Source organism: Carlito syrichta, unplaced genomic scaffold (assembly GCF_000164805.1).
Source record: "Carlito syrichta isolate Samal-C Ts95f unplaced genomic scaffold, Tarsius_syrichta-2.0.1 Scaffold306911, whole genome shotgun sequence".
NCBI lineage: Eukaryota > Metazoa > Chordata > Mammalia > Primates > Tarsiidae > Carlito > Carlito syrichta.
The window spans coordinates 245,316-268,094 of record NW_007251007.1 but is presented as its reverse complement, the minus strand read 5'-3'; the positions used below and the strand labels follow the sequence as shown (position 1 = coordinate 268,094).

The 22,779-nt window shown below is 33.2% G+C and overlaps 1 protein-coding gene across 1 annotated transcript in view; it reads left to right on the top strand.

Annotated features, from left to right (window-relative positions):
• The window catches only part of RFX3 (regulatory factor X3), a 309,272-nt gene that overhangs the window by 195,367 nt on the left and 91,126 nt on the right, over window positions 1–22,779 (top strand). The window contains exon 4 of the mRNA XM_021715245.1: window positions 7,332–7,590. Coding sequence (XP_021570920.1) covers window positions 7,332–7,590 — 259 coding nt within the window. The remainder of the gene's footprint in view (window positions 1–7,331; window positions 7,591–22,779) is intronic.

The window sequence follows — 22,779 nt, the reverse complement described above, 5'->3', positions numbered from 1 at the left end:
GGCTGCTTGTATATCTTCTTTTGAAAACCGAATGCCATAAAAGCTGAGTTAGACAAGTGGGACCTCATCAAACTGAAAAGCTTTTGTACAGCAAAAGAAACCATCAAGAGAGTGAGGAGACAACCCACATAATGGAAAAAAAAAATACTTGCTAATTATGTATCTGACAAAGGCCTAACATCCAGGATCTACAAGGAGCTCAAACTAGCAGAAAGGAAAAAACAAAAAACAAAAAACCCTATTTAAAAAAAAAGCTCCCTCCCACTGTGGGAGCTTTTCTGTCCTCTCAATAAATCCTACTTTAAAAAAAAAAAAGTGGACAAAGGACATGCATTTGTCATTCATCTTTAAATCTAATTTATTTGGTAGTGTGTACACATTTCTCTTTGTAAAATACAAACGGCCAGCATTAAAAAATAGAAAGAACACTGGACTGAGAGATATTCAGACCTGAACTTCAGTCTTCCTTCACCATTTTACTGTCCATGTCAGTCTCAGAGCTCCAGATCTTAATTTTCCCATCTATAAAAGTGTAACAATTCCTAACCTATATAATTCACTTCATGTAGATTTAGTGAGATAATATATCCCTAACTCCTAAAAATGTTTCTCCCTAGTTTTCAAATGCCCTTCTTGTGTTCTGATACTTTTCTAAAATATTACAAAGTTGTTTATTCTGACTGTCTTTAGTTACTTATGTCCTCAATCTGTGCAGTCATACATATATTGCTGTCACTACACTGAGACACCTTTCAATAAGATCACCTTTTTTTGCTGCATCTAATGAACAAGTTCCAGAATCGTCTTACGTGGCCAGTCTCAGCCTTGGGCCTTGTTTGCCACTCCCTTTTCTCATGGTGTCCCTTTACCTGTCTGGCCTTAGGCCTTTGTTGTGGTTGTTTCTGTGGCTGAAACATTTCTCTACACCTTCCTACCCATATGCCCCTTTACCCTGTCCCAGCCTAAAACAAAATTCAAACTTCTTGCCATAGTCCATAACAATGGCTGTTAAGCTTTTTAAACCACCATCCACGGTGAGAAAGTTAGACTTACAATTTATACATAGGTAAATACACACTTGACCACTGGGGCATACACACATATATACCATATATAATGGAAACAAAAGTTTCTACAAATAATTTTTATTCTCACTAGGTATAATATGCACTGATGTTTTCTAGTCTAGTCTGTTTATTTTATTATTTTTTAATGCTGCTGTGACCTATTAAAATTGATTTCATGACCCTCTACTAGATCATGACCCACAGTTTAAAATTATATTTGTTTACGTTGTCTACATGTTTAGTTTTTACCTACTTCTTTAACCTCATTTTTTTCCTAATAGCCTTCTCATATGTCATATCCAAAATTCTTTAGGCTTCTAATTTCTTCCTAAATACCAGGATCTTTCCTATGTTGTGGCTTTTCCTGTGTTGTGTACTGTGTAATGAGAGTTTTTGTACTTTCTTCCAAATATGTACTTCTTCCTCTTTTTCTCTAGGGCTGTCTCCTTTTGATCTCTTAGTTTCAGTCTAAGTATCTCTCCTCTAAGGGATAACATTCCCTGACTACCCTATCTAATATGCTTCCTCCCATTTATTTAGCTTTAAAGTGCTGCTTTATTTTTTTCTTTCATAGCATCTAAAATAATTTCTAATTATCTTTTTTATTTTCTTAATTTGGCCTTCTGTAATATGGCCCTTATGACAGTGAGGTCATGTCTGTGGTATTCCTTTTATTCTAAGTGTCAGGATAGATGCTTAGAAAATATTTATTAAAAGAATGTGTACCGAGTGCCTAAAAACAATAAAACATTGCATCCATGTAGCCTGCTATGATGATCTTTCTAACTGTATCTTTATAATAACATTTACAGTATAAAATTTTATAAGCAATTTTATTTCCTTTATTTATCACTTTCATACTATTGCTTGATTTTGTAGTGAAAAATTTATTGGTGAAAGGATATTTTAAAACCATGGTAAAATACAAAACACATAACTTTAGAGATATTGTATATATATGGACTTGTGGATAAAAAACTCAAATCTAAAGAAAATAGAAAAATTTATAATAGCAAGGAGAAATTAACATTAGCATCCTAGTGAATAAGTAAGAAGGGAATATTCAGGGTCATGCTTCAACAAGGGATATGCTAAGGAATGATGGGATACAAACAGCACTAATTTACTGAATTCAATGAATCAGAGACCTGACATTTACATAGAACCTTATAATAGAGTCAGCCATGAAGAAGCCTCTGTCAGCAAGTATACACATATCTACGTGTTCACATTCATTACTGGATACATATGCAGAACAATGGAAAGATTTCTGGTGTAGAAATAATATGACACATTATTTTCATGACCTAGTCTATGGTAATCAATACAGAACAAACAAAATGAGCACATCAGTATCTTTTAAATGTGCACGAATTTGCTTGGGATTTTTCTATTTCAGGAATGTACAGTCCAGAAATAGTTAGCTGCTTTCAGTTTGATATGCCAAAAATTGAGTAATTTTCTTGAACATATGTTTTAGAAATTTCTGGAGAAAATAGTGTGCAAGCAATAACTCATGGAGAATGTATTCAGTGTACAATATAAAAGATAAGCTGATCTGAGGTATCAAAATTAGAGAGTCTATTTCTAGTACCTAAGAAAGAACAGTTTGTTTTTGCCGATGGTGCTTCTTTTTTAACATAAAAATTTCAGTACTTTTGCAGGAGCTTAGAGTAGTTAGACATGGGAAAGACTTTCAGGAGTTGCCTGTTACTTGTCACCTGTACATGACTGACTCTGGCCCTGGTTTCAGAGACTCCATCAAATGGGTTAACACTTACCTTTTTACTGCCCACTGTTTAAAATTTAGTCTCTTTCATTTCCCACTGTAAGTATTTTTATCAAAGCCAAATTCAGAAATTTATGATATTTCATTTCTCTATTTTTTTATTCTTAAAGTTGTAGGATACAATTCAGGGTTACATATACAAATGTTCATTGTACAGGTACCCTTGTTGATGATGATTTCATTTTTCTTAATTTTTTTTTCACCCCCTAGAAATTTACCTCAGTGTGTGTTTATACAGTAGCCAAGTCTCCTTGGCTATATAGAGTCCCATGGAGCATGATTGATTAATGGGATAGTTTATGGATTAGGCACACTCTAGTGGCTTTCTGCTTTCTCCTGTTCTTTAGTCATTTTCTAGCTCATGAATTATCTCCAACTAGAAGGAAGTAAAAGTAGTTGCTTTTTACTGCCGTATTTTTATGCAGACTTGAGGGCGATATATAGATGTTGTTTATCTGTGATGTACTTGTCTGCATTACTGTTGTTTACTGGGACTAATGATGCAAAGGGGCATGCAACTTCCTTGACAGAACTAAAATCTAAGTATCTTCTGAAATGGGCCCACCTTTACCATCACTCCTTCTTTACAATTGCAAGTACATCATCTGCAAGTCTCATTCTTGGAAAGAATGGTGAATAGTGTGGTACTAGTAAACCGTGTCTTGCATTTGTTAAAGTATTTATTGTCCTTTATCTATTTGTACTTATTTGACTATACTTAAATACCAGCTTCAGATTGTGTTATTTTAAGCACAGCTAAATGGGACTGTTGTTATATTTCATTGTGGACATAAATGACCTCATTTCTCTTTTTATCTAAATTTGAAATCAGCATGGATGTTTTATTTTATTGAATAGGTATATAAACAAAGACATGAGTAGATGAGATCTCCAGTTTTTAACATATAACAGTGATGAGAAGAATTATACATGTATTTTTTTATTTTTATTTTCTATTTTTTTGCTTTTCATTCTTTTTTAAAATTTTTGGTTTTAAAGATGAGGGGTACAATTCAGGGTTAGGTATACAAGTGTTCACTATGCAGATATAAGGGTGTACCCCTCCCCCACCGGCAGAATCCCACTGCTGCCAATCCTGCCTCCAAGGATTGTACATGTATTTAAAATGGCATTTTTCTATCTACAAAATGTTTCACCTGTGGAGTTGTTTCCATTGTCAACCCAAACTAAACTTATAACCTGGATCTACTGTAGATTTTTTTTGTGTGTGTGAAAGGACTGTTTACCCAGTGTGGAATATTTTCAGAACACTATTATTATTTTATTTTATTTTTTATTTTTTGAGTTGGAGTCTCACTCTGTCACCCAGACTGGAGTACAGTGGCCACTCCCGGCCACCGCAGCCTCAACCTGCTGGGTTCCGGCGATCCTTCCGCCTCAGCCTTCCAAGTAGCTGGAACTACAGGCACGCACTACCATGCCCAGCTGATTTTTTTTTTTATTGTAGAGATGAGGTATCGCCAAATTGCCCAGGTGGGTCTCGAACCCTCAGGCTCAGGCACTTCCCTCACCTTGGCCTTCCAAAGCACGGGATTACAGGCTGAGCCATTGAGCCCGGCCTATTATTTTATTAAAACTTATATTACACGTATAATTTATAATGGGTTAAAAGTATCTGTTTAAATGAAATAGAAAAATCTTGGAATAGTTTACCTTAATTTCTCATAATTTAAAAAAACAAAAAAGAATTTGTGATACAGAATTTTATGAAACTGGCTATGAAGTCCAATATATTTTTACATATTTTTATTTGTTGACTATTTAGTATGCCCACTATGTGCCAGCAAATGTGTTAAGTTTTGAGAGTACTGATAGGAATGAAACATAATTTCATGGGAACACAAAGTCCTGAGGAAATTAACAATAAGTGTATTGAGAACTGTGTTTCAGAAATGCAATAGGTGTTAGGAAAATGCAGAGGAAAAAATCCAAGAGCCCTGCAAGGTGTGGCAATGGAGGGAAAAGGATGCCAAAAATAATTCCGAGATAAGGAGCATTTACTGAGAGTTTAAGAATGATTAGAACAAAGGAAGGGAGCTGGAAGGAAAATGTAAAGCTTTCCAAGCAGGGAAACCTAATATAGCAAAACAGAAAGGGAAGGGAAAATGACACTTTTGAGGGACCAGCAAAATGATCTAGGACCAAGTCTGGATATTATGTAAGTATGAGCCCCTGACAGGTTTAGTATGGTGGTCGAAGATTTTGAACTTTTTCTGAAGGCAAGAGAGAATCATGGAAAGATTTTTAGGCAAAGTTGTATAGGGGTTTGCATTTAGAAAATTCTCCTGGCAACAAAGTTGGAAGAACTGATTAGAGGAAGGAGTATCCATTTGGAGGCAATTACAAGTTGGCCGTTAATAATCTAACAATCCCAAATCTGAAATGCTCCAAAATTTGAAACTTTTTGAGCACCAGTGTGAGATTAGTATCACCTTTGCTTTTTGATGGTTCAGTGTATACAAACTTAGTTTCATGTACAACATTATTAAAACATGATATAAAACTACCTTCAGGCTATGTGTATAAAGCATATATGGAACATAAGTGAATTTCATGTTTAGATTTCCCTCTCTGCTATAGAGGGAAAAGAACAAACCAGATGAGACTGGACCAAGAATGTGCTAAGCGGTTTTATTATTGTGGTAGTATGCAGAATGTAGTATAGGTAGTTTTATGCCAAATGTTACTAATGAGTATGCCCCCTAATTAAGTGAATTAGATATGTTAAACCCATACCCCAAGATCTCTAATGTATATGCAAATATACCAAATCTGAAGAAACGTGAAGTCCAAAATACTTATGGTTCCAACCACTTTGGATAAGGGATACACAACCTGTATAATAGAGAACATGATGAGTTAAGGCAGTGTGGATGAGAATGGAAAAGATAATTATTTCGAAGATGGAATTGACAGGACTTGACAATTCATGTCAGTCTAAGTGAGAGAAGAGTCAGCATCATTTCAAGAGCTGAGGGTGGTGATGCTGCCCTCTACTGAGAGGGGAGAGAATAGAAAAAAAGCAACAGAGGGAATATTATATTAAATTTTACTTAGGCACTTCCTGTATATCATGGGGCTTCCTAGTAGAGATGGCTAGTTGGCTGTTAGAAATTCAGATTTAATATTCTTAAATATAACTAAAAAGTGAAGAGAACGATGATATCAACTTAGGCAAGATTGTCTACTAAGAACATGTATATGTTCATGTAGTACTTACTGCATGTGGTACAGGTCTGTGTTCTAAATAAAAATAAGAGCTAAAAATGGAAACCTCGGGAAAAATACAAATATTTAAAGTACCAGGAAATTGAAGACTTCAAAATATTCTTGAGGAGTTGTGGTAAAAAAGCAAAAAGTGGAAAAGAAATGCTATGGAAACTAAGGGACAAAAGAGGTTAATTAAGACAAAGACACCTTAATATACTCATAGGAAATGTCTGAGAATATCCACTTCAAATGGTCAGGAGTGACTACCTCTGGGAGGTGGAGTTGAAGATAATAACAAAAGAACTGAGAGTTTTAATTTGTTATTTGGATTTTTAAATATGTATATTTTTACAATTTCTTATAAGTTTATAAGTATTTCAGAATAAATATACTTGTATGCTTATAAATATTTCAGGAAAAAAGTCATCTAAAAATGTCAGTTATAGTCCATTGAAAATAAAAAATAAATCAATAAAATAACCTTAATCAGAACAGAAAAAAGAGGGAAAGGGCAACATGGAGTGGTCAACAATGTCATACTGCAAATAGGTCACAAAAGATAAGGACTGACAGGAGCCTTTTAGCTTGGTATTTAGATTTAGTCACAAGTGACCTTATTAAAAGCAATTTCAATGAAAGGCTAAGGGCAGAAACCTGACTACAGTCATTGGAAGGCAGAAAGTGAGGACATGAAGAGGTGGCATAGTCATCTCAAAAGCAGAAGCTTGAGTATGAAGGAAGAGAGATACTAGGTAGGGAATAAGGGTTGAAGGTGAGTAACCCTTTTGCTCAAGGTCCTTATGGTGGTGAGAGACAGAGCCATATAGTCGTAGAGGTTTATTGCAAGTTCCAGGAATGTGAAGCAATGTGAGTAGTTGATGTGTCTAAAACTGGGATTTCTAAAACTGGGATTTGTAGTAAGTTTTATACACAATTGAAGACGTGTGTAATCTATACATAGTTGAAGAAGTTCTTGGAAGGAAAAAACCCAAGCTTATTTATATGCTACAGGTAGCAACCAGTAGAGTGCAAAAGCACTGAAGTACAGAAACTAGTTGAGGTACTTATTAATTTGAAAAGTAAATATACCTATTTCTAGGAGTGAAGTTTCATACAAAATGCAAAATTTGCCATGTTCCAAAGGCAAGGCTAACCAATATATTTTAAATACATTCAGATTAGAAAAAAATAAAGTCATATAACTAAGCTAGTACATTTCTTCTTTTTTTCTTCTTCTTCTAAAGCCGAACAACAACTTATCCATACACAGAAACGCAGATGTACAGCCAAAACACTGGAGGGAATTACTTTGATACTCAAGGGAGTTCCGCACAGGTGACCACTGTGGTCTCATCCCACAGTATGGTGGGCACTGGTGGGATTCAGATGGGCGTCACAGGAGGACAACTCATCAGCAGCTCTGGAGGAACTTATCTAATCGGCAATTCAATGGAGAATTCTAGTCACTCAGTGACACACACAACTCGGGCGTCTCCAGCGACAGTAAGTATTTGAGTTTTTAGTTATCTAATTTAGCTTCTAGATCTCCTCTAATAAACATTCTCTGCTATAGAGGGGAAAGAACAACCAGATAGAACTGGGGCAAGACAGTGCTAAGCTGTTTTATTGTTGTAGTCGTCTATATTATGCCAAGTATTATGGAGAAGTATGCCCCCTCATTAAGTGAATTAGAGTTTTTAATTTTACTGGGAAGCTAGGGAAGTGATTCTTGCTCATTAAACTGCTGACTTTAATAAGCTGTTTTTCATTATATTCAGTAAAATACTTTAATTTTCTACTGAAAGAACTTTTATATTACGCTTACTTTATGAGATAAAAACTAAGCAGTAACATAAAGAATAAAATATAATTTAGTTTGGAATTTTCACATCTTTTAACAGTAATCTTTATGCTAGCTCATCCCCAGAGACATTACTTTATGTAAGGCAGCATTTTCTAAACCTTAGACATTGAAATTTTCCATATTCACATATCATCTGTACTATTATTTACTTAATATATTTTTAAGGGATTCACTCACATTGAAAATAGAAAAGCATTTGTAATTTTTTGTAACACTTATTGAAATCAATACTTAAATAGTAAGATAAAAAATATTGACCCTTGTGCCATATGTAAAGTCATATTGTTTTTCACCAGGGAGATATTTTGGGAAGCATTAGTATAGGTGATTCAGATGAAAAGTATTTGTGTTGCTTCTGATCATAGTTATAAGCAAATAATGTCTCAGGAACATACTTACATATTTGAGTTAAATTTAATAAATATATTTATTTTGACACAATGAGTTTTACTTTGTTGAAACAATGTTATATAAATAGTAATAGAAAATTATTTAAAATTTGTTGTTATCAATCTCTGTAACTTGAACTTCCCTTTTTCACCTCAATTAAGCATATGAGGGGGAGTGGTAATTTAGAGCCATGCAGCTAAAGCCACAGTAGAATTTATTTTCTAGATGTTTCATGTAAGGCTACTGGGAATTTGAATTAAGTGAATGCACCCCATTCTCATCATCTCACTGTATAGTTTGTTCTTCTATTGAAATAGAGGTAGAAATAAATTTGGGAGAAAATAATAATATGAGAGACTTTATATTACTCATTTAATGAATTTTCTCCAGGATATTATATGTACTTGGTAAGTACTTCATATATACTTTGTGTTTGTAGTAATTACATGTGCTCAGACTTTCATCATTCAGTGCCTTTCCCTAATTCATTTTTTAAAACCTTTTAATTCACTATTTGTTACTAACATCAGAACAGATGACTAGCTATTCTAAGGGGAGTGTTCCTTTTTGTAATTTTTTCTTTGTGATTTTGAAGGTTTTCTTATGTGTATTTGTTGTCTGTTGCTTTTAATAGTAGTAAATACAGCATTTTAAAACCTTTTAGTTATACCAGTAGGTTAGAAACTAAAGGGAATTGCTACTAATAAATAATAGCTTCTTTGGACCTCGGTTCACCTATCAATAAAATAAGGGGTTAATTACACTAAATAATTTTCTAATTCCCTCCTAGCTTTAAAATAATAATATTTACAAAGGAATTATAAAGTATTCTAGATGTCAAAATAACTATATTTTTACAGTAAAAGGAATAGAAAAAGGGTCATTACTTGATAGTACTCCTCATAAAGGCCACCTAGAAAGTCATTTTGAGTGAAAGTACTTGCCATTTATGAAGACCTTAGGAAAACTGGAAAATGGGGCACTTGTGTCCTTTCCCACTCTCATTCCACCCACCCTTTATCATACTAGCGCATCATCCTTCAAAATCCCATTCCTTTCATCCCTCACCTTCTCTAGGCATTCCTACTTGCTTTCATGCTGATTTCTGATACCTGTTAAACAGCTTCATCAACTGGATTTAGGTTTGCTGAATTTACTAGTTCTCTCACTAAATTAACCAGATTGTTTATTCCAGCATGTGTAAACATAGCTGCAAACATTAACAGTGTAAATTTTATAGTTTAACCCTTTTTTTGGAGGGGTAAGGGAAGCACTTTGGTTTTCTGTAAAGGTATAAGAGGTGGCATTACTCCTTAAGTTATCAATTACACAAACTTGTGTGATTTTTATTATATAAATTGGCAAATTTATAACATAAGTATAACAACTGGGAATAGTTGAAAACTATTTTTAAAATACCAATGGATAATATCAATTGTACATATATATTAATTTTATACTTAAAAATATTCTTATTTGAGATTTCTTTTGTTAAGGATGAAACTTCTGTCTGAAGTGTTTATGTAAAAATTTTAATTAAAAAAAACCTTCTGTATGGAAAAATCAAAAGTTGACTTCGCCAAAGCCCATATTGATAGTGGTACATTTATCTAAATATAACCTCTGCTAGTGTTTATTGTATTACCTTGAATTTATTATGACAGGTGTATTTGATTTAGATGTCACTCTCAATCATACTGAACATCTTAATCCTCTTGATTCACAGTTAGGTTGTGATTCTCAGTTTACAGTTTCACATCTGCTACTGTAGTAAATTTAAAAAAGCCTAAGTGCCGTGAAATCTATTTAAGATTTCCTACCATTCGCCTCTTGCCAATGTTAGAAAATCTAGCCATAGATTTTTGATTGGTTTAACACCTAGAAATCAAACTTTTTTTAGTAGGTGCCCTGTCATTAAAGGGAATTTGCCTAGGTTCGTGTGTCTTTTTCATTTACTGTAGAACCACACAAAAGATTGTAAATGAGACAATCCTTAACAATTTGTAGGTCAAGACTCAAACTGTTTCTTTCCAAACATTGAACCCGGCTGTACCACACAACTTCAGGGTTTTTTTTTTGGGGGGGGGACACTGCTGTTCTTAGTGTTCAACCTATAACCTAAAGCATGTCTGATGCAACTAACTGTATAGTAGTAGCCTATACTGGTGGCCAGAATTACTGAGTTTGAATTCCAGTTGGGTCATTCCTTAAGGGCCTATAAGATAAGTAGAAGGTATAGTTAGTTAATTCAGTTTATGTGAAATTAGTTAAGTTTGGCTACTTCAGAATAGCACAAACCAAACAACTTTACTGAGTTCTTGTAGCAAAATTTTTTGCTCCAGTTCTCAGAATAATTACCTTGACACCCTGTCTTATATTTAACTGTATTTATATAGAAATTCTTTAAAATTATTAGGAATAATAGCTTATCCCAATATGTAAATCAGTTTCTTAAGATATGCTAATGAAAAAAGTTAATGATTTGAAATTTAAGCCACTATTAAGAAAAAAAAAATTAGCACTTGAAATGTTTTCTTATATTCAACATAAAACCTAGAGCCATCTTATACTAGAAGGCTCTCTGAATCATTAGCAGAGATATTTTATTTGAGCCTATGATTAATTTTATTCCTAGAACTTTAAATAAAAAAATATTTGACATAAAGTTATCTTAATATTTCATTTTTGGCTTATGCATTGTAAAATTTTTCAGTTTTCAAGGAACATAGCAATGTTAACGTTTTTCAAAAGATTACAATGGTAACAAATTTTATAAGTTGAGTATATTTTGGCACACACTAACAATATTCAGATTTAGTCAAAATACCATTTCTCCTTTTACTTTACTGTATTCTTTTATTTGATCAATAGAGTCCATGTGTTTATAAATTATATATTTTTTATGTATTTGTATACATGTGTTTTTCTAATATAAATCCACACATAGATTTAAAAGGCATCTCCTGTTGATAATGTTAAATAGTAATTTTCAGAAAGATTTATAACATTTTTATCGAATCATCACTGGATGTGGGTTTAGCTAAGTTGCAACCTGAATAAATGTTTTAGGTTTCATTAAATTAATGTTACAGATCTGTTTATTGTTAATATTTTAGTAGCACATGGACATTAAGGTAGAAAAGTTGGTTACAGTTATTAACTCCGAACTCGTACACTTTCCTTCTAATTATATCAGCATAATGTTTCCTTCTGTGTCTTTAAACTCTAAAGTACTTTTCTTGATTACTTTTCTGTACAGTCTTAATATTTATAGAATTGTATAGTTTTGGAACCTGAATATAATTTGTATTTTAAAATCAAAGATTCATTTATGTAGTTAGTGATTTTTTGTGTGTGCTCATAACTGCTTAGTTTATTTTATACCAGACTATATAATTATTAGCAGTTTGCTTTAAGAAAATTTATTTATTTACTCTTCCATAAAATAATATTTGTATTGTAATTAGATGGCTATTTAATGGACTTTTTTTCTTGATAACTAAATAGATTACATTAATCTTTTTTGAGACTGTGATATGAAAATTAACTTTAACACCTTTATGGATATACATTTAGTAATTATATATTTTAATGGACACTTGCTAAAATTAGATCCCACCAAGAGGCACAAGAAAAGTGTGTTTGAAATTAATAGTATTCATATTTCCATCTCTTTTGATTGATGTAAACTATTATAATTCCTTTAATTATCTGGAGGAAAATTTGAATGTCTGCCTTCTCCATATAAGTAAAAGTTTAGCTATACATACATTATTTATAGAAAATTAAGAATTTACTTAAGAATTATAGATGTTTTTGTTTTTTTATTATTGGCTTTACAATAATTGGTTTATGAATTTGGTATAAGGAAATACTTCCTCTAAGAATACAAATATGTTTAGTTCCCTAGAAAATAATTTTTCCTCCTTGTTTGTTTGCTAGTCTGGTACCAATGGCCATCAGCTTTCTTTTAAAATTTTTATTAATTTATTTATTTGAATTAGTTATACATTCTTAAAGTTGTGCATTCAAAAGATTCAAGAAGGTGCACTAGTCTCTCCCTATTACCCAATTCTCTTCCTTAGAGGCAACCAGTGTTACAAAGATCTTTAAGTATCATTTTAGAAATATCCTATGAATATACAAGCAGAATATATCTTTCTCCTTCTCCTTCCCAAATTTTTTTTTACAGAAATGATAACAAATATACTGCATGTTTTCTCCCCATCTAACAGTGTATATTAGATTTTTTTCATATCATTATATGAGAGACTTCCTTATATTTATAGGAAATGATTATTTTAGAAGGAGCTAATTTGCTAGTCTATCTTAACAGAGGAAAAAATGTTAAAATAATGTATGATCATTGACTATGACTACATAGAGATAGAAAAGCAATATAGTCACATGAGGTGAAAACTTCTGTTTAATTATCACATGCAAAGGTGTGCTTGGAAGAAAAAAAATTTTTTTAAATTAGTGTACATAAAGTGTATATAAATCTCAATTATTATTTTATACTATAAAAATTATAGTATATTTTGATCTTAGCATTATAGCTATTATGATCTTAGCATTTTCTGTTTTCCTATGTCACTTTTTCCCTAGGCCAACCTGTTCCCTCAAATGAAACTGCTCAGAGTACCACAAATCTTCTGCTTCCTGCACTAAATCATAAGTTGACTGAAGGTTCTGGGACCTCATTTTCAAAGCACTTAATAAAATGGGGCTTTGAGTGACTTGTAGTCTCCATCACTTCATCTATATTCCATTCAGCTGTCAGTCAATTCCACACTGCTCCAGCCTGGAAACTGATAAGATCTAGATGCAGTAATTTTGCTGTTAAGGCTGTAAGACATTCCACTCCTAGAAATCTTGATAAACCAGAAGGTTAAGACAAACAGAATGACAGGGTCTTTCAGTCTCTCCTGAGCATAGCCAGTGAATTCTTTTGAATTTTAAAACAAAATATCATGAATTATTATTATTTTTTTAAGGTATTTCATATTGAAGCAGCATTTCAAAACATAGGAAATATTCTATTTCTACAAAATCTATATTAGGAAGGTTTAATTATGTTTGTAAATTATACTTATAAACATGAATATAAGCTATGTTTCAGATGATTTATATAGCTTTTTTTATCCTTCCTTAATTTTACAAATCATATTTTAAATTAATTTACTAATTTGAAACAAATATATATTTTAAAGGAAAAAATCCACCAATTTATTGCTTCACACTTAACGATCAGATAATCCAGATAAAATATGGAATGCATTGATGACAAATAAAATACACTGGTTACACACGAGTAAATACTAGACTCATATAATTTTAATACAGCAATTTCTACAGGTCCATGGTTTTTACTTAATGGGGGAAAATACAGCACAATGCCTGTGACCAATGTCAGTTCTCTAATGAGAGGGAATTTATCTATGTCCCCATGGATATTAGTTCATCCCCCAAAGCATGTGATTTGGTTACCACTTTCTCTGCACATATAACTACAGTTGTGGCAATAGAATTATCTGATTTCTTTTAAAATCTAGTTATGGTGTTTGTGACTGTTGATGACAGTAAATTTCATGAGCTAGAAGTTTTGTAATCCAACTGCAGACTGTTAGAAATAATTTTAAACATTCATTTTAAAGTTACTTACCATGAATTTTAGTGACTTTCCCATCTGTCTCATAAGAAAAGAAGATATGATTTTTAAATTGTGCTTTCAAAATTCCAGGAAAAATGTAGTCAGGCAAGAGAAAAATAAAACATAAAAATTGAAAGGAGGTAGAAGTCGGAACTCGTAGATGGTATAATTGTATACCCAATAAAAATTATAGAAAATCAAATGGAAAACTCAAATAATAAGAGAATTTAGTAAGGTAACAGAGTACAAAATTAATATACAAAGGTATCAGTAGCCTTTGTAGATACAAACAACAGTTGTTAGAAACCATAATGGAAGCAAAGACCTCATATAATAAAAATAAAAAATACCTAGCAATAAACTAACAAGCTAAGTATAAGATCCAGCTGCTGAATAAGACTCTTTAAAGTTCCTGAGAGACACAGAAGGAGACTTGAATAATTGGAAAGGCATACCATATACTCAGATAAGACTATTTCAGTATTAAACATTGAATCTTCCCAAAATGCATTTAAAATATTTAAACATGATCTCAATTATAATACAATAATTGCAAGAATAATAGAGAAAATTTTGCAAAAAAAAAGCATAATGAGGGTGGGGTAGGAGGAAACAATCTTCTAATTATTAAGACATGAAATTATAATTAAAACAATTGTCTAGGCACATGAATTGGAATTCTCAATTGGCACAAGATTGGAAAGTAATGTGGAATTTTTAAAATCAAAATTGAAAATACACATATCCTTTGATCCAATGAGTATAGTTCTAGGAATTTATCCTACTGATAATACTCTTATGTACTGTATATGAAATGCTGCATAAAAACTATATTTGTTGTAGAGTTATTTGTAATAAAGATTGGAAAATGCCCAATTATCCATAAGCAGGGAAACAAATAAATGTTAATGCATCTGTCTTTTTTGTGGAATTTTATATAACCCTTAAGTGAGGCAGAATATACATACATACACACACACACACACACACACACACACACACACACACACACACACACACATACACCCCACACACAAACATTAATATGGAAAAATCTCCCAAATAAATTGTTAAGTAAAAAAGCAAGGGGTAGTATGTGTGTGTGTGTATGTAAATAGAGACATACATTTGTATATGCTTATATAAGCACAAAGATATCTTTAGCAGGATACATGAATAAAAAAAGGTGTGAGGCATATGAATATATTATCCATTCAAAAAAGCAATTTGTTATTTTCAGAAATCTCAGGCAAGCTCTTAATGATTATAAAGTATATCTATTTGGTCATATTCCCCAAATGCATGTAGATGAAACAATCCCTTCTTTATGTTCCCAGTATTAAGATTATCTATGAAGTGTCATAACTAAAATTAAACATTGATCCTAGATTTCAGATAAAGTCTTTCTTTATTAGACTGTTGAAAGTTTAGACAGTGAAAGCTGGCATTAAATTTAGCTGAAATGTTTAGAGTCATTCTTTTATTCAGTGTTTTGGAATGAAAGTGAATGTTTTGTATTTGTATTCATGTCTTTAGACTCTAGATTTTCTCTAGTCGCTCACTCCCTCAAATATTTATTGAGCTAATACTATTGACCAGGCACTGTGCTTCTGTGAATATGAAAGTTTACCCTATGGGCTAATGGAGTTGGTTCTTTGGAGGAAAGGTTCATAATCCTCCAAAGCAAAAATGGAAATCCAGAAATAGCCTCCAAACTTCTTTTAAGGGATTAGTTTCAACTTCCTTCTCACCACATTATTTTTTAAATCACAAATGTTAATATGTTATAAATTAATTTTTGATTCATCAAAATTGTGCTTATCTTCTGACAGCTTTGCTAATAGAAGTTCAAAATTGCCTAAGGGTTAGGTAGGGTTGGGTAGCAAGAGAAAGTGAAGCACAAGCCAAAATAATACTTAGACTGTAAAGTCGCCTTTAAATAGTGTTAACTGTTACCATTGCAGGAATGCCCACTACCTACCTATTCATCCTCCCTTAATTGCAGTCTGAGTCTGGCAAAGAAAAAAAAAAAAACTGATCATGTTTTAGTGCAATGGTCCTTAAACTTTAGTGTGCATCCTCTGGAGCATTGGTTAGAACACACCACTGGACCTCACCCTCAGGGATTTTGATTCAGTCAATGTAGGTAATGGCTCCATAATTTACATTTCTAACTGGCACCCAGGTGAAAGTGAAACTACTAGTCCAGGACTACACTTTGAGAAAACCTGTTTATGTGATTATATAGACTAAATACAAAGCAAAAATGTTCTTAGTACTCAGACTAAACTACAAAAAGCAGGGACCATTTGAAAATATAAGGTTGAGTTTAAATCCTATTATTTAATCCTAAACCATCAGATTTCTAAAGGGTAGCTCTGGCTCCCAAGTGCTTCTACAGTTGATATCTCTAAACTAATTTTATCAACACAAACGGATAATACCAGTCTCATATGGCCTTAGTGAGGGTGAAGGCATATGTACTCCACAGAATAATCAAAGACCAAAAAAGACAAATAATTGGTATCAACCTATCATTACAACTTAAACCAACTGTTCTCAGAACATATTCAGTTTATACAGGTTTCTTCTGCAATTATTTTCCCTCTGTAAACCTGTTCAGAATACCTTAAGGTGGTACAAAATGGCCAAAACTTCAGGTTGAAAGCATAATAATTTAATTTTTTTCTCCAGATGTCATAAAATTATCAGTGAATAGAAATGAAAAAGATTGCACATAGTTTAACATTTGTAAGACCTAACATTTCTTTGTTCTAAAAACTTTGTATATAAGATCAAGATTTCATCTTTAGCTGCTTTTTGCTCCAAAAGAATGTGAAAAGTAAAACTGGCTACATGTGTTTTCTGACACACACACACACACACACAAAAATTAAGAGTTAAAGAACAACCTGTCCTGAATTTCTCAAAATTCATTTTCTTTTCAACATTGCTATAGAGGTAATATATTTACACCTTGTGTGGGACTTAAAGAGCAGTATCATAGCTAGAGCCTTAGCTTGATTGGTGATGTTTCTGTGTACATTTGCCAGGTCTTCTGGAACAGAAACATCCTTAGAAGGTATCCTTTAACTAAAAAAGAACGGATACTATTTTAACTGCTTCATGCAAGGTATTTGCAGTTTTAAAGGCACAACCTGTAATGGGAAATACTTTTAAATTGTGGCCCAGTACTGACACACACATGCATGCATTCATGAATGCACATCCACATGTCCATGCAAATATATATGACTGTGTATATACATGTATACATATGACTGAAACTAGAGTTTCATGAAGCAATACTTACTCATATTATAAGCAATTAACTCTGGTTATTTTATGCTCTATTCAATTTTTAAGAATTTTTTTAAATGCTGGTCAGGATCTGCATAATTGATTTTCTAAACCACTAATTGGTTGCACCTTACATTCTGAAAAACATTGCTTTGGGCAAATTGAAGAGGAGGTCAAAGTATTAGCAATTCATAAGTGAGAGACCTGGGTACAGGTGTCTCCATTGTTGGCGTTTGTTTAGTTTTTGGCATTTCTAACAAAGTGCTCAAATGATTTTAATTGCTGGTCCAGGACAATATTTCAAAAAAACTCAGTTTTAGTGGTTGCGTAGACTAAGTGCAAAGTGAAAAATTTCCTTTGTTGTTCCTGATTGAAGTGCTTCTTATAGGACGTCCCCACTACCCGCCCTCCCACCTTTATCCCACTACACACACACAAGGAGACTGTCATTTCAAACAGGTATATGAACAGTGGCTACATGCTGATGCCAGTCATCACAGATAACTTTTCTGAACAAGTCTTCAAGTATAAATGTTTCTGTCTTACTTGATCTCTGATGCAAACCACATAGAAATGTATCTGTCTTAACTGAAGTCATACGCAAACAAAATTTTAAAATCCTAGAGTTAGGAGAGAAATTACCCAGAAGGAAATTGCTGGTTGTCAGTCTATCCTCTTCATTGAGTTTCTCTAAATAATTTACTGTCTTCCCACAAGGAAACAGAAATGCTCTTTCTCTGAGAGAGCACTCACTGATGCAATTAACAGTGGAACCTGTATTAACAAGAAAATCCAATTGTTATACATTAGGATAACTTCTTATGATTAAAATTTAACTATACTATATAATATTTAAACTTTTTCCTGGTAGAAAATAAGTCTTGTTTGTTAAGAGTAAATCATTTAGCAAATTTTGATTTTATAACCACTACTTAGAAAACACCTTCATTATAACAATTTGAGTTATTTCCACTTTATTTATATTCATGTTATATTGTATAAATGGAAATGATATTGAATTTTAGAGTGATAAATCATGGATTTCAATCTCATAGTTAATATCTATGTAATCTCAAGAAAGTCCTTCAATCTCCCAGTTTCAGTTTTCTAATCTATAAAAAGGAGTAATATTCCTTGCCTTTTCTATTTACAAAGTTGTTGTGGAGGTCAAATGAGAATTAATATACTAAGGTTTTATAAATCATAAAGCATTGCAGTATTCTATTTTCAAATCATGTTAACAGTTCTAAGAAAAAAAGTTTACTGTGAGACCAATTTTAATTATAGTGGTAGTTGAATATATCAATCTTGACCTTCAGTCTTTAAAAAGCAAGATTAAAAAGCCATTTTGGAGTCAAGAGAACATTCCTTGCCCTATAAAGACAATAAATAAGGCAATATAATTGTGGGTTTTTTTCTGTTTTGTTAGTATGTAATGAAATGACAGACTGATTTTTACATTACGGAGTACAAATTATCAACATGTATGTTATTCTATTTGAAACATTGCATAGATGTACATATGTGTGAATATAAACAACGTGTCCAGGGCAACCTCTTTTTGCCCCATATCAGCACCTCTTCCCATTGCCTGTATTTCAAACTGAAGTTTACCTTTTTGGCATTATCACCTGTGCCCCTAAAAGATACCTGTGCTCCAACCATTCTTGATTACTTATGTTAGAAATGTCTATAAGTGGTATAGGTTTTACTGAAGATTTTGTAGTGGAAAGTACAGAAAGCCTTTTGAAGGGGAGAGCCCAGAAAACCACTTTGCATGACCTTGTTCTCTGGTCTGTTCTTTCTTTTTGTCAGTGATCATTCTCCTCTAGTCTTTCTAGATCTAGGATTATTCTAGTCACCTCTAAATCTTTCAGGGAGCACTTAAACCTGGGAGCAACTCAGCAGAACAATGTACCATCCCTATGAGAAGGATTCTCCTCTGTTAGAAGGCAGTGGGGAGTTATAAATAACAATGGGGAATAATAAATAATAGAGAAAATTTGTGGGGTTTTTTCCTTCTAGTACATTTTTTTCTTTAAAAATATGCATTGCCTTAGGAAAAAAATACAATACTGATTCCTTCTTTGAGCATGGAAAAAGAGAACACAAACACAGTGTTTACTGGATATCCAAACCTCATTTGACTCCTCTTCTCCTCACTATTATCTTTTTTCCCCAAGGGCTTAGGCAGGACTTTTCTCTGAAGTCCCTTTTGTGATACTGATTTTTGCTTGGATATCATACAAGCTTCAAGGTATTTCTGGGTGCTTGGAGACTATCAACTTACATCTAATTCCAACAAGATAGCATTAGCTTTTTTGTAACTGAAAAAGAGTTTTTGATCTATGTTATTTAGGCCACTTGTTTCTCATACTTTGTCTCTATCCACCCTCAGGTAATAGGTGCCCTATACCCTATAGTTCTTCTTAGGGGGATTGGATATATCTTTGTTGGAGCCCCACTGAACTTTACTGTTTTTTCTTCCTGGATGTAAACTATAACATCTCCTGTACCCTTTTTGAATTTGTAATCCTAATTCCTAAGAAGGCATGGAAGATTCCCTTCACTGCTCTAGTATGTCACAAAATATGCCCTCTTTGATAATGCTCTGCCTTACTGAATCTATGCACTTTTTTCTCTTAAATCTACCCCACAAGAACAAAGGTCAACTTGTGGCCATGTGATCATATTTTTGTCACATGTACCTTTTACAAAAGAAGCAAAATTATTGGTATAGTTTCTAACACTCCAGATTTAGTCCTTCTGCCCAGATGAGGACAGCCCACTTATACCATTCCCTGGGATTGTGTTTTTTGAGAATTCAAGGTTTGGTTGGGAGAACTTAGTCATATTTATGTTTACTTTTATTTTGGAATTTCTACCTGATGTTTCCAATCCAAATGTTATTTTCTTATAGCAACCAGTATTATTACTTCCTCTCTTTCTTCACCCAATTTAAGTCACTCACAGCAAAACTCAGGGGTTGCAGGGTTTCTGTACTCTTTAATGAAGTCTAATTTGTTCAGAATATTCTTTATTTTAAACCACTCTCAGCAAGATGTTCCAAACAAGTTTGATTTTTCTAATATTGCTCCATAGAACTTTGTAATACAACACACTGCAAAGAGGTCTTTTCCTTTTCCTGCTAATGTGTGGTCAGAAATCTGGCATATAAATGTAAGAAGTTCTACACATTACCTGAGCTTTGACTCAATGCCAGACATTCTGCTGGAGTAGCATTCGAGGCTTTGAGACCACATATAATTCCTAAGGCTGGGAAATTTTTCATTGCTCTTTATCACTTTTCTGCCCCAGAGGCCAGGCACTCCAATGTTTCAGCTGTCTGTCTAAATGAAGTACAAAATCTTCCTCTTCATCTTCTGAAAATGTTTCTGCCTTCCATAGAACTGGAACTGGGATGAAAGGTTCCCATCCTTGGCTGAGAATCAGCCTTAGAATAGACATCCGTTTTCTTGGGAATCCTGTTTTAGCTGGTGAATCTAGAGGATTTTAAATCATCCTAAGCATCACCAGCTAAAAATTTAAATAACAAAATGATCATTAAGAATCTAGTTTTTTTAAGGAGTCATACAATGGCTGGAATGGATACAAATTTCTTACCTGCTGTTTCACATGGAAAGTTTTTCTAAGTCCTACTCACTTCAGTAATCTCACTGTATGCTCTGTAAACTTGGCTTTCCAGATTGAGTAACCACATCTCAAATAGAACACACCACCATTTGATCTCAGAGAAGCTGCCATAGCTTTTTATCTGATTGTGAGGCAAGAGTTCAAGACTGTCATGATCCAATCTTAACTCCCAAGCACCATGTATCCTAGCATTAGATAATTATGGAGAAGGGTACACTCTTGTTAACTGAGTCTCAGGGTGATTATTTAATAGATTCAACTGAGCACTGTATCTTAGTTTCGAGAATTAAATTTTCAAAAAATAAGCCAAGTTATTTTCATCTTCTAAAGCTTCATTAGCTTGAGAAAAACATGGAAAATATTTACCTTGCCCATTTTTTTACCATTCATTTTTTTAAAATGAATTTTTTAATCATAAAAAATATTTGGTTATGTGCCATTAAGTAAAAAAAAAGTGGGGGAAGCAAAAGGACTTTAAAAAATGAAAAGAGAATCTAAGAGAAGAGAAAAGATAAAGAAAGGAGCAACACTCAAGAGAGATATCACTGAGTTCTTGAATTAGTTTGACTTTCAGGTTGTCATAAGGCCTCTTGTTAATCTGATTACAATATGTTGCACAAGAGTTGAAATTTCAATAACAAAATGATCAGTATTCTTAGAGTAAAGATTATGCCTCAGGGAAATGAATAGGAAAACGTTTTAGAATTTAATGTTCTCATCACACAATGATGTAATAAAGGCCATTATGCTCATTTCAAGTTAAAACCAGATACTACCAAGCTTTCTGCCTTAGACTCCCCTTTAAATCTGTAATTCAAAATTGTGTTCATACTCATCCTTTTCACTTTCACTGCTACATTATTAACAGTCTCTCATATCAATCCTGGACTATTACCATAGCTTCCAAGTTGGTTTTCCTGTCTGGAGTGTCTCCCATTCTATATTACAGTATCTCCCAAATTAATATATGAAGTGACATCATATCAGATTAATTGCTTTTCTCAAGACTTTTCAACGGCGGTCTCCATTTTATTTAATTGAAGATCCTAACCAAGAAATTGCTGTCTGTCTAATTTAATTTACCTATCTCTAAAGAAATCTTATTCTTTAGTGAATCTTATCCTTCCAAGAACATATACTGTGCAACCTTATCTTGTTTGCTCTCTCTAAAATGTTCACTACATGTCCCTATTAGAATACCAAGCATTATTTGTCAACTCTCTACTAAAGAACCATCTTACCCATGCTCTGTCTAATTGTAACAGCAAGAAATAATTTCCCCTACACACCTACCCTCTTTCCCTATCTCTATGCTCCAATAATATTATTTAATTTATTTTGGCTGTCTTTTTTTTTTTGAGTTGTAGTCTCACTCTGTCACCCAGACTGGAGTGCAGTGGCACGCTCCCAGCCACCACAACCTCGACTTGCTGGGCTCTGGCAATCCTTCTGTCTCAGCCTTCCAAGTAGCTAATTTTTTATTTCTTGTAGAGACGAGGTCTTGCCTAGTTGCCCAGGTGGGTCTCGAGCCCACAGGTTCAGGCAATCCACTTGCCTTGGCCTCCCAAAACACTGAGATTATAGGCTAAGCCATCAAGCCCAGCCTATTTTGGCTGTCTTTAATCACACATTTTAAGTGTCCTTATACTTTGCTTGTATATTAATAGACTCATTGTGTCTCTTATTCTAGGTGAAGGACCAGGTATCCTGTGTGTTGTCTCTTCTACCAATTAGTTAAGCCTTGATGTATTGTGAGCTTCTGGTTGACAGGGTTGTTCGAAAATCTTTGCTATTCTCTCTCTCTCTCTCTCTCTCTCTCTCTCTCTCTCTC